We start from the raw sequence: 17740 nt of genomic DNA, 5'->3' as shown, positions 1-17740 counted from the left end.
GGCCCATTATTTAAATCAATTCATGTAACGTTAAATCAATTCATTTAATGGACTCTATTGTATTAACAAAAATAATTATTATGTTAATATTTTATTTAATCCGCATATATAAATCCGCATGAAAACCCGCATATGCGGCCGCATACCGTATATGCGGTATGCGGTGGCCTTTCGTATACCGCATAGAAACCGCATTTTATAACACTAGTCATAGTAACACAGTAGAGATCCCTTGAAGTAACATCAGAGATAATTGCTAATGCATGCCTCACCCTAATTGGGTCGAAAAATTGAATCCTACATTCAAATACTTGCTACAAATTTAGTATGTCATCCATATTAAATAACCCTCGTTTATCCTCTTGAGAGCTAGCTAAATAATAGCTATCTATATAAGCTAATAAATATTTTTCATTATACACAAGTAGGATTGAAAGAAAAGTTGAGTTTTTAGTGCCAAAAAAAATGATCATATGAAGTACTATGCATCAGAATATTTATGCCTTTTCTTTTAACTTTTTTGAAACATCTTAAAAAAATTATAAAATAAAGCTTTCTTTTGGCATTCAATATTTTTATGTCAATTTCATTTAATTTTTATTTTGTTGTGCGTTACTTGCTTTAATTGTACATAAGTAGGATTGAAAGAAAAGTTAATAAATATTTTTCATTGTACATAAGTACGATTGAAAGAAAAGTCAAGTTAATAAATATTTTTCATTATACATAAGTAGGATTGAAAGAAAAGTTGAGTTTTTAGTGCCAAAAAAAATGATCATATGAAGTACTATGCATCAGAATATTTATGCCTTTTCTTTTAACTTTTTTGAAACATCTTAAAAAAATTATAAAATAAAGTTTTCTTTTGGCATTCAATTTTTTTATGTCAATTTCCTTTAATTTTTATTTTGTTGTGCGTTACTTGCTTTAATTGTTTACATACAGTTTAAATCTTCTGAAATTTATACACCAATAAGCACCTCTTGATTTGTCGGTTTTTACTAATTATAGCTGTGCTCGTACCCTCCCTTTCTCAAAGAATTGCGCGAAGGCCAACCCGAGAACTAGCAACATTTCATAAGGTGCTTACTTTACTTTTTTCTTTTTTAGTATGAGTTATCTCAAATTTTTTGTATAAATATGATGTTGCATTCAGTACCAGACCTTGTAGCAGTGAGATTAAATCAGTAACATACCTAGTACCAGCATAAATATATGTTGTTGCATTCAGTTCCAGCCTAGCACCAGTTTAATAAAGATCAGTACCAATATAAATATATGATGTTGCATTGGTACTCTTATGATAAAATATAGTAAAAGATCAATTGACCTGTATTGATCAATACCAGTTTAGCATCAGTATAGTGATAGCATGTTGCACAAATTTGTTATATATAGCCTATATATTTAGATGATAAATTGATAGTATGCTTTTTGAGTATATTTTTTTCATATTAGCCTCATTTAAGCCAATTGTAGCACGTTTAATTTTTTTTTAAACATAGGATGGCCTTGTGTTGGTCTGATATAACACATACGAATCTATTAACACCAATCACATTAATTCTAAGCCATTGTAAGAAAAAACCCCAATTCTCTTCATTCTCCTTGTGCACAATTGCAAATGCTAGAGGCATCAATTGGTTCTCGGCATCAAAGCCGCAAGCCATCAAAAGCCTGCCCTCATACTGCCCAGAAAGGAAGGCTGCATCTATACTGATCACCGGTCTCAAGTAATTAAATGCTGTGATGCATGGTCCGTAAGCCCATGCCACGGCCACGAATTCCACAACACCTTGCTTGACCAGTCCTGTATTTTTATTGAAGCTCGGGTTGGTCAGAAAATCGTGCCTTGAGCCGGGATTCTTATTACATATCCCGATAAGCAATAGTTTCATAAAGTTGTACGACTCTTACTAACTCCCAAATTGACGGTCAACTGCTATCTCACGACCTCTCCAAAGTTTGTTGTACTTCGGGGTTATACTGCCAAACCTAACCCTCACACAGTGTGCTACACTCCGGATGCTCATAGTGGGGTCTTCCTTAATGCCGCTCTCGATGATATCTGCGATGATTGATGCCGTCAGTTGTGCATGGTCGGTCCTGGTGTACTCAGACGTGCATGTGTGAGGCGTGTCTTGCTCGGTTATCATCCATGTATCTCCTGCATTTGTTGCTCTTGCCTTCAGTTTGAAATGACAATCCGAAGTGCTACATCTAATTTCCAGCCGGGATGTGTCACTTCTCTTCGTATATGTCTCCTTGTTCTTGTCAACATGGTACTCTCTAATCTTTTTGGTCAGTTGTTTTTTGTTAAGAAAGTATTGGCCTTTTGCAAGCTCACTCCTGTATTCAATCCGACGACCGTAGTAAGAAACATCTGCTTCTCGAAAAGCAGATGTGTCATTGAAGTTTACAAACGGGTGAGTCTCAGAACGGCCACTTAACGACATATTCTCTCTATTTTGCCTCACAGTGGGCTGTGTGTATTCTTCTTCATCTTCTTCATCTCCTTCATCATTAATGTCCCAGTCTCCTTCCCCCCATTCATCCCCAGTTTGCAGATTTTCCTCCGGTACCTCATTCATAAATTCAAATTCTGACTCGTTTGGATCTTCATGTACTGGTACCGGTCTGGGGTGAGGACTTGGTTCAGGCCCAGGTAAGGATGAAGGACCTTCATGCACGGATATATGTGGGATAAAAGGTGGAGATTGTACTCGTGGTGGGATAAAAGGTGGAGATTGAGGTGAATTACTGTATATTTCTGGTTCCGGTTCTGGTAGTGGCATTGGGATAAAAGGAGTGTGTGGTGAATAATTTGGTTTATCATTTTCTGCAACCAAATTTTGGCATGAACTCCCAGCCACTGACTCTCCGCGAATTCTTCATGCAAAAACTTCTAATAATGATTCACCGGACCGCACAACCTGCGCGATCAGGCCTCTCAATGCCCCGTCATCACCCAATGCGATTCTGACATACTTTCCTGCATGGACCATTCGGACCTGAATTTGTAATTCCCAACGATTCCTATTGTAGCCGCTCACTTCATAAATAAGTGATTGCAACTGCTCAAATGAGAAATTTTCATCAACCCAGTATGTATTTACTAGAGGTTTGGAGTAACGTGCCCCATTCTAGTCAAAAATAAATTTCCCTCCAAAATGTATTGAAATTCCAATAGGCATGTCCAATAAACTACATTCGTAAATGTAAATATTTTGTCAGTTTCCTTTTTTAAAGTAATGAACAGTTGTGAACAATCAATACGTATATGCACATTATATGCACAGTAATGAACAGTACAAACGTATATGTACAGTAATGAACAATAAAGACGAATATGTACAGTAATGAACAGCTATGAACAGTAAAGACGTATATGTACAGTAATGAACAGTCAATACGTATATGCACAGTAAATGAACAGTGCATACGTATATGTACAGTAAAGACGTATATGTACAGTAATGAACAGCAAATACGTATATAAACAATAAAATACGTATATGCACAGTATATGAACAATACATACGTACCTACACAGTATATGAACAGTAAATAATAATACGTATATGAACAATAGATATGAATATAAATATATGTGCATACATAAATGAACAATTGCAGAAAAATAAAAATACCTGTTTTAGTAGCTGAACAGTAACTCCTTCCTCTTCCTCCTCTTCTTTCTCTCTCTCTTTCTCCTTCTCTCTTTCAAAATGAATTTCTCTCTCTCGTAGCTGGAAACCTCTATTTATAATGAAAAAAGCTCAAAAAAAAGGTCGGGCCGTGGATATTTTCCACGGGCCCAATTGTTAATCCCGCCCGTGAAAATTATTCACGGGGCAGACTAAAAAATTCCACCCGTGGAATTTTTACACGGGCTAGGTATTTTTATAATTCCGGGGACACCATGGTTATTATTATTAAAATATTTTTTTTGAGTAAAAATAAAAATCTCGGTATTCTTTGTCCGGTGGCAGTGCATGTTTGGTTCAAAGTCTCCTCTTTGCTTGGGAGAACCATATATAAATGTGCATGATCGGTACATGGAGTACTGGAAAATTCATGGGAAATGGTACGTTTGCAAGGGGGTATGTCTTATAAAGAATGGTCGGTTCGATTTATATGCACGGTGTGGAATATATGGAAAGGTAGAAATGAGATAATTTTTAGAGGGATGGCAGCAAGGCCTGATTCTATCACCTACAGGGCTTGGCAGGAAATGGAGATGTGGATTAAGTACTGTTAAGCAAAAAGCAAATAGCATGTGGATTGTGTGCTGTTAGGCAAATAACATGTGGATATTTAAATTAGTTTTTCTTTTATATTCTTGGTCAAGTAGATGTAGCTATTGTTAATTAGTATGCATTGTAGCGTGTAATTTTCTGATAATGTAATACATGGCAGCTACTGCCAGGTTTTCAAAAAAAAAAAAAAATTCTCTCTATCAGCAGGTGGAGTCTGAATCTGCTGCCACGTAAGCACCATTTAGACCTTTTTCGTCGCAATTAGACTTGTTATCTCAGTTTTGATCTAATAAAGTAGGAAGCACTATTTGAAAAATTGGAAAGGTTCGAAACGAATCGTATATTATTTGAATTCGGATTTATATTGAAAAGGTAGATATAGATATCCAATATTTAAATATTCAAATTCGGATTTATATTGCAATTAGATATAGGTGGAGTTGGCCGGGTGCTACGCGTAGTATAGAGGGCCTCCGTGCAACAGCTTAATATTTGAATTTTCAAAATTCTAATAGTCGATTCAAACCGTTCAACATGATCTCCATATGAATATGTACTTGCAAACCAAATTTATATTTTTTTTTAGAATGTGTTTACTAATTTTTTTAGGAGTGAGTCTATGGTACTATGCATATTACGATTTGGTACCGTGCTACGGCTCTATATTTGAGTTTTCAAATCCTAACGGTCGATCCGAACTGTTCATCTTGTTCTCCATATTAATATGTGTTTGGAGACCAAATTTTACATTTTTTGAAATTTTTTTACTATTTTTTTAGATTTATTGAAAATCACTGTTTTTGGATGGTCCAGAATTTTCAGATCAAGTGATTTTCTAAATATCTAAAAAAATAGTAAAAAAAAATTTCAAAAAATTTAAAATTTGGTCTCCAAACACATATTAATATGGAGAACAAGATGAACGGTTCGGATCGACCGTTAGGATTTGAAAACTAGAATATAGAGCAGTAGCACGGTAACAACCCGTGATATGCATAGTACCATAGACTCTCTTTTTTTAGATAGATACAAAAATCACTTGATATGAATGGTCATTAATTCACTATAGTTACTTGTTTATAGTTCCCACTCAGGAAGAGAGGGCATTGATTCACTATAGTTACATGTTGCTTGATTATGTAATGTTATTTTTAATTAGGTTATTGTATTTTAAATTTATTTCTAATCAAGATTGCATGTAAAATAGACGAAAAATTTACTGTGAAGTCGCAAATTCAAATGAAACCAAAAAAATAGTTTACTTTAAATCTCAACTAAACTAAACGTGAATAATTTTGACATGGTTAAATTTAAATAACCAATTTAATTGACCTTGATTTCGACTTTAATTAGTGTTTCTTGTCTCTTTCTTGCTAATGATCTTCGATAGAAAAAAAATCTACTCAAGTAAAATAGAAGAGAGATGACATCTGTTTTGTTGATGCAATTGCAGGAAAATATTATTGTGACATGTCGTAAAAATATAAGTTAATTTCCGCTCATTAAAAAGTCAAGGGTTATTTGATTAAAATTTAATCTTACTGGCAACACATCTTTCTTTAATTGCGCCTCTTCACTTTCTAACAGAATTCTGTCCGACCTTTACTAATCCATTTTGTCTAAACTGGAGAGATGCGAAAAGCAGGTTTGCATGTTGCATGATTTGAGGACGGAGATGTCCAGTTCTTTCAAAATTGAGGTCAAAGTATATGAAGGTCGTTGGCCATGGTCGGTTTGTCGTGGGCGCGCCACAGCCCACAGCCTCACAAACAAACCACCAGCCTGCTCCCTGTTTTATTTTAGTCTTTTTTTTTTTTAGAATTGTTTTATTTTAGTCGCTTCTACTGTTTCATTTTTTTTTTTTTTTTTTAAGAATTATTCGTAGGCCCCATACACTCACACATTTTCATGCCAAATCAGGGATCAAATTCACATCTTCTTTAGAAGAGTGGAGTGTCTTACCAACTTCCACTATTTCAGTTGGTACACATCACATTGCTTTTCAATTCCTTTATGCGTCTCACATATTTCAATAACTGTAGCAAGTCACGCCCATGAATCGTTTCACCCAAAGCATGGATGGATAGAAGAAAAGAGAAGCAGAAGACTGTAAGTGCAGGGGAATGGAAAAAGGAACAGAACGACGGTCCCACTTGAGAAATGTTGAAAGGTAAGTTTATCTATAGAAATTATTAAATTCATACGTACCGAGACTGAAAAAGTACTTGAATTTCAACAAATCTATAAAGATCTGACTTAATGGATCCAATTCAAATATATGGATTGGTTTCAATAGTCCAGATCCATAAATATATTTTATTTTAAAAAAATAAACGTGGATAGAAAAAATTGAAATTTAGATGCCACAGAAAATCAGATAAAAAATTGATCAATCCAATTTGGTTTTTTTTTTTTGAAATTTTTTTTTGAAGGATCGATCTCTACCAAATTTAAAAAAAAAATTGAATCTTACTCATTGAGTCAGATCTACTTAATATCAGATGAAATGTGACATACAAATTTATCTTTTTTCACCGTTAAAAATATATATAAATATATGAGGAGGGTTCAAATGCCTCCATTTTTTGTTTCTCCATGATGCCTCCATTTTTAAAAACTTTAATAACTCAAAATTTAAATCTTAAAATTCAAAATAAAACCGTTAGATATGAACTACATCATTTTATCTATGCACGTGTAAAAAAATTATGGCATTTCAACTTTGTTTTGATTGTCATCTTGAGCTTGTAAAAATGTATATTAATGTAGATAATTTGTAGACGTTAATTTTTAACTTATTGATTCACGTAAAAGTAAAATCAAAATGTAACATTTTTTTATGGGTACATAGAGAAAATAACATAGACCATGTTTTGCAAATTAAAAAGGACGTTTTAATTTGTACTCATATCTCTAGTTTCAAAGTTCAAATAGTCAATTCGAACTTCTCAACATGTTTTTCATATTGAAATATGCTTGAGACCAAATTTTACTTTTTGAAAACTTTTTACTATTTTTTTAGAATTTTTTAAAATCAGTGTTTTTTAGAAAATCAGATAGAAACACTTCATGTATATCAAATTTAGGAATAGAGGTCACAAGTTGCAATTATAGAGAATTGCTGAACTGTTTCTAAAATTTCTATGCTCAAGTTCGCTTCAGGTTTATTATTAGACTTCCAAAATTTTCTGGATGGCCAGATTGGTTTCGGCTTGGTCGAGTACCCCCGGCAAAATTCTTCTATATATGTTGAATTTAGGAGATTAGACTTCCAAAAAATTTGTTATGTTGATTTTTTTTGTAACTATACATGTAATTCTACTACTGTATATGTTCGTCCACTCCTGATAAAATTTCTAACTTCTATTATTTTTGGAAGTGGATGGAATCAAAATTGTTGATTACAGCATTAAAGCAATGGATTTGGTATTTTCGTACAGCATTAAAGTGGATGGAATCAAAATTGTTGATTACAAATGTAGGAGGAAATTTCAGGTGTTGATCATTATGTTCTTTGTTTTTGTTTCTTTAGTCTGCATGAGTTCTCTTTTCTTTCAAACGTCAAACCTCTTGTCTCTTAAACACAGATTTCTCCTCATCTTCTCCCCTCTCACATATTTTTCTTGCCTCTCGTCACTTTATTTTTTATGTTTTTGTTAGAAGAGAGAGGCAGGAAGTATGGCGTCTTAGAGAGAAGATAACGCAGGCGACTTAAAGAGACATAAACGAAAAACATAATAGTCAACATATTATTAATTAATATTATAAAATATATTTTAAAATTAAAAAGAATTATTATTATTGAAGATAATTTATATGTTATCGAGTTAAATTGGATAAATATATGAGTTTTTATAATTTTCAAAAATAAATATGTAATTACTAATTTTAAAGAGATAAATACATAATATTTAAAATTTAAGAGATATACATGAAGATTTTTAAAGATAAACTAGTCAATTGTCCGTGCATTGCAACGGAGATTTAAATATAGTTATGCAAGTATATAATTTTTATTTGATTTCATCACCGATCATCAATTGATAAGGAGAGACTTTGAAAATATAAAAGATCTGGGAAGCATTGATAAGATTTTTTTTTGGCATTCAAATTAATGTAGTCTTACATTCATTTTGGGATACACATTTTTATTGTAAATATAAAAGATCTCCAAAAATTCTTTTAAAAGACATCCTAATCCTTAAACAGTGAGTATGTAAACTCCTCATAATTACATAATTCGTTGTCAGTGTAGAAGCAACACTGATATTCTCATTCTTAAGTCTCAACACTCTGATATGTGAGTTTTTATATTTTTTAAAAATAAATATGTAATTACTAATTCTAAAGAGATAAATACATAATATTTAAAATTTAAGAGAAGCACATGAAGATTTTCAAAGATAAATATGTAATATTGTAAAACATCAAAAGATTATGGGCTGAGAATCAGATTATTCAGATCTAGGAATAGACATTATATTTCAAAGGTTGACAGACGCCCAATTTAAAAAAGAAGAAGAAAAAGATAAGACAAGTTGGGCCTCAAATTATATTTCGAAGGTTGACAGAGGCCCTATGAGCTGCTCTTATCTTTTGAAGGGAAACGAATTATAGCCGAAACTTTCAGATTTTTTTCCCCTCCTAAATCTTACCATCAAACTTTTAAAATATAGCTAAACATGCTCCTAGTTTTAAAAAACACCTAAAGCACCTAGTTTTAAAAAACAACAGCGTCGAATAAAATATCTCCGTGGTTTTTAGAAAGCACGAAACATATTAAGCATATAATAAAAAAAAAGTAAGTCTTATATTCGAGTAGAAGGAGGGTGTTCTTAAGCTCACTGAGGTGTTTGGTGAGCTTAATTCCAAAATCTATTAGATTGGTTTCAAACAATAAAGATTTTTGAATTTTGAATTAATTTTGTATAAAGTCAAGTGGTAAAAAAATGTTCAAAAAAATGAATGCACTAAAATTAATTTATAAATTTTCTAATTTTGACCGCTTGACTTTATAATAAAATAAATCGAAAACTTAAAATTTTTACATGTAAATTCATCACTTGTGAAGTAAATGGAGTTCAACGGCTTGAATTTGTCATTTGAAATTGATATAATATATTATGGGTACGTTTGAATGAGAGCTGGAATAGCTAGAATTGTGAAATTTGAGAATAAAATCTCTTTCACTAAATACCTAAAGCACCTGGTTTTAAAAAACAACGATGTCCAATAAAATATCTCCGTGGTTTTTAGAAAGCACGAAACATATTAAGCACATAATAGAAAAAGCAAATCTTATATTTGAGTAAAACTAGGGTGTTCTTAAGCTCATCTATTAGATTGGTTTCAAACAATAAATCCAAACTGTTAGAACCGATTTACTTCACGAGTGGTGAATTTACATGTTAAGTTTTTAGAATTTCAAATTAATTGTGTATAAAGTCAAGTGGTAAAAAAATATTCAAAAAATGAATGTACAAAAATTAATTTATAAACCTTCTCATTTTGACCACTTGACTTCATACTAAAATAATTTGAAATTTTAAAATTTTTACATGTAAATTCATCACTTGTGAAGTAGATAGATTTTAACGGCTTAAATTTGTCGTTTGAAACCGATATAATGTATTTTAGAGTTAAGCTCACAAAACACTTTGGTGAGCTTAAGAACAACATAGTTTTACTCCTTATATTCATTTTCATCAATGATTAAGATTAAACATATGAGAAAAAAAAAAAGAGTAAATATCTTTTGGAATTGTTGTCCGTAATCCATTAATGAATGTGTTTAAACAATCAAAATTTGATACGGTCTCAACCATCCATTTCGAGATTAGAGTTAAACTATAAAAATATGGGTGTATACTCATCAAAACTTCACAATTTGAAATTTTTTCCATCCAAATATTGCAAATTAGAATAATTTACTTATCAAAACTTCAACTCACTTGTTAGTTTCTCATCAAAATTATTTTCTTTTTGGATTGAAATAAGCTAGAGCTAGCCAAAGTCTAGCTTGAACTATATATTTAAATTAAACATAAGCAAGCAATGGGCTAATAACTAAACTCACAGCTAGAGCGGAAAAATGGCACAACGAAGCCGGCTCCGATATGGAACAAATGGTTACGGCACGAAACGCGTGTCAGTTACGTGTCGTGACTTGCGTGTTTTGTGTTGTGATTAGTCGTGTGTCATGACTATTTTTTGAAACGTTGACACATGGCACGTCATGTCACCTAAAAGATCTAGCCACGACACGACACAACACGGTACGTGGTCATGTGTAATTAGGACAATTAGATATTGATGAAATGGTGAATCTTGAATAAACTAACTTAAATTATAACCGAATTGTTACGCGAGTCACATGAGACATGTTTGAACACGGCATGATCATTTGCGTGCCGTGACCATCCCTTGATATTTTAATTACGACTGACACATCACGTGAAAAATTAATTTGATAACAATACAACACAACACAAAACTAAAATCACAATGTGTTAATCACGACACGGTACGTATTTTCCACTATCCTCACACGGTCACACCTCTACAAGCAAGTCGATCACAAGCGATTTCCAAGCGCCAGTAACTTGCATCACAACTTTGCACTGTGAATGTTCGCCAGACAGACAGATTACACCCTGGAAATTTTTTTACAAAAATACGCTTAATTTCCTACTATTTTGTATAAAAAAATGCTTATCTATGACTCTATGAACAATTGTAAGCGGCTAGAGCTGTCACTGTTTACGTGCCCAGAATTCCCTGTCCTTGGATTACTTAGATCCCTGGATGATTTTGATCAGACGGTTGTTTTCAGTCTTACAATTATTGTAATTTGTAAATAATATTCTTGACGTTATCTGTGTGATCTAATGTATGGCGGGTGAACATGTGGAACTGGATCTGTCAGCTGTACGACAGTTTCACTTCCAAATTGCGCATAAAATCAATCCAGAAAGCGGATAGGAAAGAGATCACGTGGTGGGCCTGCTGGCGCGTCAGCACTATTGAAACAGAGGCTCTATTTTATAAAAAAAAAAATCGAGGCTCTATTAATCGTTGGATTTAGCCATTTAGGGATCGGTCGGGCCATATTTGATGAGAATTTAATATTTTCTTCTACCAAGTTTTCTGTTAAACCAAGCGTCCTGTGTTGTCTGCGCAAAAACTCACAGTACACCAGAAACACACCAGCAGTGCCAGTAATCCGGCTCCGAATCCTCGTAATCGGAGAAAATTTTACAAGCTTCCCCAGATTTGTTCAGGTGCTATCTCAATTGAAAATTTTGATTTCGATCTGATTGAAGCTGGTATCTCTCAATTTCGTTTTCTCTAATCGGAGATCGGCTTCATGTAACCTGATCTTCCCTTACAATCTCGAAATCGAGTAAGATCCGAGTTTTAATGCCTTTGGAAACAGCGATCTGATTTAATTTGCCTCGTTTTTGTGCTTGATATACTTTTTTCTTATTTGGATGGGAAGAATCGTGCATAGTTCTAATTTTGGGTCATGATTAAGTAAATATATGCAAACTGAAAATGGTAAAATGCATCTATAATTCTTGTTTTTATTATATTTACTTTCTTTGTAATCATTTATCATTTCATTATGTTTTTCTTTGTATAGGTGAGTAGTGATGGCTGGTAGTGAACTTGTGGATAAAGACAAACTTATATTGAGAGGCTTACAGTTTCATGGTTTTCATGGGGTAAAATTGGAAGAGAAGAAATTAGGCCAGAAGTTTGTTGTAGATGTCGATGCATGGATAGACTTGAGTGCGGCCGGTCTTTCTGATGACATTGCTGACACTGTCAGCTATACTGATATTTACAGGTCTGCCCTTTATTTTGTCATTTGAATTACATATCTATTTTGGGTTGATTTCATTATTCAGCCAAATTAGGTTAAGTGCCTTTGTTGAGGAATAAATCTACTGCCAAATTAATTTAGTAAAGTTTGGATACTATTGAAGTCTACTGAAATAAATTGGTTTTCAATTCTGTGATATTTTGATTGAATTTTTGCGTTTACATTAGGTAACTAAATGGAACTATGATTTTTTAGTTTGGTTTGGTATTATGATTACATTGTGTGGTTACAAGCAAGTAGTCCCATTGGAACTAAGTAATCATAGTTTCAATTGGAACTAAATAATAATAGCTATAAAATGTAATCGTAGTCATTTAACAAACTTATTTTCATACTTTGGTTTGGTACAGTAGTTCAAGTTGTTAATCAAAAAACATCGGTTGCTTTACCCATAGCAGATGAGACTCAAATTTGGGCATATGTATAACAGTAGTGAAACACCTAGTGAGCCTCATATAATGGGACATGGTACCATCTATTTTATTCGGCTAATATATATGGCCCAATGCATATTTCATGAAATGTTATCAAACTACAAAGGGACAATCTATTTTACCTGATAACTCTCTTTCTTTTTATTCAAACCCAGTTTAATTATTTTATTCCTTCATTATATAAGAACTAATTGCGGTTAAATACTTACTGAACTGGTTCCAGTACTGTGCCATTTGAGCTTTCTGTTGTGAGGTTCTTTCTCCAATTTGCTCTATCCTTGAGCAGGGTATGCATAAGAAAGGAAACAAAGAAAAGGGGCAAGCTTAGGTAGGCATTGGTATGTACCTTCCTAAACGTACTGTTACCAGCACCTATGGTTCGAATTGTTGCAAGTCTTAGTAGAGTGTTTTCTTAAGCAAAATTGAAATCCAAGATCTTGATCTTTACTTAATCCATCCTTGTTTTTTTTGTTTTTCAATTTAAAAGATGCTTTTTGTAATTGATACATTAAAAATTGCTGAATGTTGGTATAGGATAGTTAAGGATGTTGTGGAAGGCCCGTCTCAGAACCTTCTGGAATCAGTGGCTCATCTAATTGCAAACACAACACTTATCAAATTCCCTCAGATTGCAGCTGTGCGTGTGAAGGTCGGTAAGCCTCATGTAGCAGTACATGGTACTATTGATTACCTTGGAGTTGAGATATTTAGGTACAAGAAAGTTGAGAAGTAGGTCCAAAGATGAATAACATAAAGATGAGATGAAAAGCTTTGTAGAAAGCTGATTGTATCTTAGTTAAATTTCATGTGATGAAATATGTACTTGTTAGCTGGCTTTTAAAGAAGCTCCCTCCTAAGAAGTAACAACTGTAGCAAGTTTTCTTTATTCTAAACTAAACGGGTCCAGGTCTGTCTGGAATCATCCGAGGGAACAATTCTCTTTGCCATAGTTGCAGTCTTTATAGTTAAAGGTTTTGCATAAGCATCAAGCATTATTTCAGGATTGCATGAATGTTATAATATGCAGTCAGGTAAAAACATAGGAAAGACTTGGGCCTGTTTGACAATGAGATTTTTTGTGGTAATGGGAATGTTTGGATATGGAAATAGAGATGTCAATTTGTGAATTTCCAAGGTCTTTTAATCCATGAAAAAATTTAAAATATAGGTGTTTGGTAGATGAGATATTTGTCACGAAGTTGTTTTTTTTTTTTTTTAAATTTAAAATTAAAATTTTATAGAAGATGTTATGCTAATATCAAACTCTTGTTTTTTTTTTTTAGTAAAATTAAAATTTCTTGTACTTTGAAAAGTTATTTTTAGTCTCGTGTTTGATCAATTTTTGTATTGTTAAAATTTTATTTTAAAAGTTATTCGTATTTGAAAAATTGTGAAAAATCAAATTTCAATCGACTGTGCTATACTTTGTATTTAGCTACTACACACTTAAATAAGAGAAGTAAAATATCAATGTCTTTAGACTTTAGAGTTATTTTAATGCATAGTAAGTGGCTGTAATTAATGTCTTCTCTTAAACATACAAGTAATTAATGTCTTCTCTTAAACATGCAACAAATTAATGATAGGAAAGGTTCCTAGCAGATTTTTAAAATGGTTATTATATCAAATAATTTTATTTCGGCAGATAGTTTGCTTTAGTTGCCACATGAACTTCCTCTATGCTTGAACACAAAAGTCACAAAAAAATGCAAAATCAATTACTTTTGGAGTACAATGTGATGTATCAACAAAGCAATACAAGAGCGAATTTAAGCGGAGCAAGGGGGCCAACTCTTCCTATAGTTCAAAAAAGTTCGTGTTCTATTTTCGGTCATGTTTTTAAAAGAAATTGTGATTTCTATTAATAAAGAATTTATTTAACTTCAATGACTAATATCTTTCGTTGGAAGTACATATTATTAATTTTGCTTATCATATTCGGCCCCTCCTAATTTTTTTATAGTAAACTTTCGTTTCTGCCCTCAGCAACTACCACTTTTGTTTCATATATGTACTTGTAATCATAATAGGTATGGGTATGAAAATGCATCCACTCGATTCGTATCGTACCGTTGACATCTCTAATTGCATGTCAAGATAATTGTGTACTTGTTTGTAACAGGGTTTAAAATGGTGCAATGAAACGATGCCGGAATTCATAGACAAAAACCCGTATCGGGTCTGTTAACGAGTTTAATTGTATGCGGTTGATATAGGAACCACATGCAATCTTGTATTTGACCCGTTTAGGATTCTTGCCTCTCGGGCGCTTGCATGCGGTTGAGCATCAGCCGCGCGTGATTGATCAGCTCACACACAGTTCTTCATCATCTGTGTGCGGTTGCCTTAAATTACCAATTTTTTCCATTTTATTTTCTTTCTTCTCTTTTCTTGTTCTTGTGTGTCCATGTTCTTCCTTATTCATCCTATGCATATGAAAAATAAACTAATTTTTGTGAGTTACTTCTAAGATTTGAACTCGAGTTAACTAAAATTCTAATTTTAAAAGAAGAAAAAAAGAGAGGGGTTCTTGAGTTGCCTCCCAAGAAGCGCTTCTTTTAAGTCTTATAGCTTGATCTACCAAGTTAATAAGCTTAAGCAGGTTCCTCTAAAACGCAAGTTCTCTTGATTTCTATTCGGGTCTGGGAGGGAGGGATATGCCATCATTTTTGTCGTGCTTAAAGAGTGGAAGACCGAGGAATATTAAGAAGTTTAGCTCGAATATAACAGATTTTGCACCTGTTTGGGAGCGTTTCTTAAGCCTCCTTTATTTCTTAATTTTCAGAACATGTTAGTTAGGATCAAGACAGGATTTAAATGACGAAACTTAATTTCGCCCCCCACATTTTGCTCTTTTATTTATAAGCTTCTATCGACGATTTTCAGAACATGTTTGTTACTATTTAAGTTATTACAAATTTGGTAGATATTTTGGAACATATATACTAATTCAACCGAACTACACACACAAATAAAATTATAAAAAGAGAATATATAAATTTAGTGTCAAAAAACGGTTCATGGATCTCAAATCGGAATATATAAATTTAGTGTCATGATACAATCGACACTATTTGATGTTTGGTTAATCTTCCTTTTCTACATGGCCTCAATTAGTTCTACACAAATAACCTTGCTTTTAAATTTCCCTGAGATTTTCATTTGAACTCGGTTTATTTAAGGGGAAGTGCATCATAATTAGTTCTCTAATATTTGATCCGATCCAATAAATAGAAATGTAAGACAATTAGGGTTGCAAACGAATCGAACTTAATTCAGTTCGAGTTCAAGTTCGAACCAATTTCGGTTCGAAACTGAAGTATGATTTCGAACTGAAAAGAAAAATTTGAGTTTGATTCGATGCGATTCGAATCAATTTTGGTTCCGAAATTGAAACAGAGTTGAGAACTAAAAATAAGAGTTTTGAATCAAATCAGACTCAGTTCAAGTTTAATTTGAACCAATTTCAAATCGAACTGAGTTGAATTTGTTTTGAACCGAATTTTTTTCGAATCAAACTCAATGAAATCACGAGCTTCAAACTTTTTGTGCACCTCTGAGCCTCTGACTACGGTCAAATTAACGAATTTTGTCAAGAAATCGAATCCAATCTGATATATATATCCGTTGGAAGATTTTACAAGGCGACATATTATTAAATCCATTGAACTTATCTAGATTACTTTTTAAAAATAACTATTTGCTGATTGACGTGCACATCATGCTCTACGCAAATTATTTGATCACCTAGTTATAATTTTAGATTGAACTATCTAAGATACACCTTTTATAAATGCTGCTCTGTAATATATTAAAACCATGAAAATAAAATGTGCTAATTTTATATAAATATTATTTCGATTACATTATTTAAAATAGTACTAATTCGAAAAATACTAATTTATTATCCATACAAAATATTGAGTTAGTAAAATAATGTAATTAATACTATTTCGTTGAAATGCGAATAAGTACTAATTTGGACTAATTTTTTTTTTTGCTTTCAGAAACGCCCGTAGGCCATTACATACAGACACTCTCAGTACATTCACCTAAAAGATAATAGTTTCATGCGCATCTGCCTATTTCTACCTCTGGTTACTCCGGGTCAAACATGGGGTATGTATACCCAACCGCCTTTGACAGAGACAGGGCACCTTTCCTCGCCAAGCCATCTGCCACGTCATTGTGGCTCCTAGCCTTGTGCATCAGACAAAATTCCCCTTGTTTTTTAAAAGTGTTCCAGAGAGTGATCACCTCAGGTAGAGCCCGCCAGTCCATATCAATTGGAGGTTGCTGTGAGTTGCATAAGGTAACCAGTTGCTGACAGTCTGTAAAAAATGAGCACCTGAGAATGCCTAAATTTATGACATTCTGTACTGCTTCTCTCAGCGCTATTGCCTCTGACTGCAGAGGGCAGTAGGAGTTTACTGGACCCATGCCAAACATAACCAAATTTCCTTTTTCCTCAATTATGAATCCAAAGCCACCTTTGCCTTGCTTCATCCAAGCACCATCCGTATGACATACATGATCATGCAGACCCGATTCATTTAGGACCCCATTACCCATGTGCTTTGCAGACCCCATCCAGGAACTCTCATTGTCCACTTGCACATAGTATTGCAGGAACTTTTGAAATTCTGGCACATTTCCTTGATAAGTCGCATCATTTCGACATCTCCATATAGCCCAGATAGTATTAGCTATAATACCCCAGACTTCCTGCTTAGAGTTGTTTGCCAGTCCAATAAGAATTTCCCTCACTGAGCCTTGAAGCAAATCAGTTCTCAATGGAAGTGGCCCCCCAAACCAGCACAGTCTTGCAAAAGCACAATGAAAAGCCATATGCTGCACATTCTCATCTTCAATTCCACACATGACGCACTTAACTTCACCTCTCAGATTCCTTCTTTGCAATATAGTCCCCAGAGGCAATGCTCCTTGTACCAGTTTCCAGAGAAAAACTCTGATTCTTGGCAAAACCGATCCCCTCTTCCAGATAATATCCCAGATCGGATCCGGTGTTTCCCCCAATAGGAGCTCCCCTCCATTTTCCCTCCGTAAATGTTTATACATTTCCTTTACAGAAAAGTAGCCATCACCGGTGTTTTTAAACAAGATTGTATCCTGCACATCCGATTCAGGATTTGGGGGCTTGA

The 17740-nt window shown here is 33.5% G+C and overlaps 1 protein-coding gene across 2 annotated transcripts; it reads left to right on the top strand.

Annotated features, from left to right (window-relative positions):
- Window positions 1-11428: 11428 nt before the first annotated feature.
- FOLB2 (Dihydroneopterin aldolase) lies at window positions 11429-13567 on the top strand. Of its 2 annotated transcripts, none has more exons than XM_078298741.1 (3): window positions 11429-11539; window positions 11902-12108; window positions 13113-13567. In XM_078298741.1, the coding sequence occupies exons 2-3, from the start codon at window positions 11912-11914 to the stop codon at window positions 13309-13311; spliced, it is 396 nt and encodes a 131-aa protein (XP_078154867.1). In that variant the 5' UTR covers window positions 11429-11539; window positions 11902-11911; the 3' UTR covers window positions 13312-13567. The 2 variants fall into 2 exon arrangements, with proteins under 2 accessions (XP_078154867.1, XP_078154866.1); XM_078298740.1 differs by having other exon boundaries at window positions 11533-11661.
- The last annotated feature ends 4173 nt before the right edge of the window (window positions 13568-17740 follow it).

This window comes from Carex rostrata, chromosome 3 (genome assembly GCF_964058835.1).
Source record: "Carex rostrata chromosome 3, lpCarRost1.2, whole genome shotgun sequence".
Taxonomy (NCBI): Eukaryota; Viridiplantae; Streptophyta; class Magnoliopsida; order Poales; family Cyperaceae; genus Carex; species Carex rostrata.
This window is presented reverse-complemented; position numbering and strand designations above follow the sequence as displayed.

Bases quoted from the DNA above. Each gene is read 5' to 3' on its own strand.
- FOLB2 (XM_078298741.1), top strand. From the start codon at position 11,912: ATGGCTGGTAGTGAACTTGTGGATAAAGACAAACTTATATTGAGAGGC. The intron at 12,109-13,112 runs GTCTGCCCTTTA...ATGTTGGTATAG, and splicing joins AGCTATACTGATATTTACAG to GATAGTTAAGGATGTTGTGG.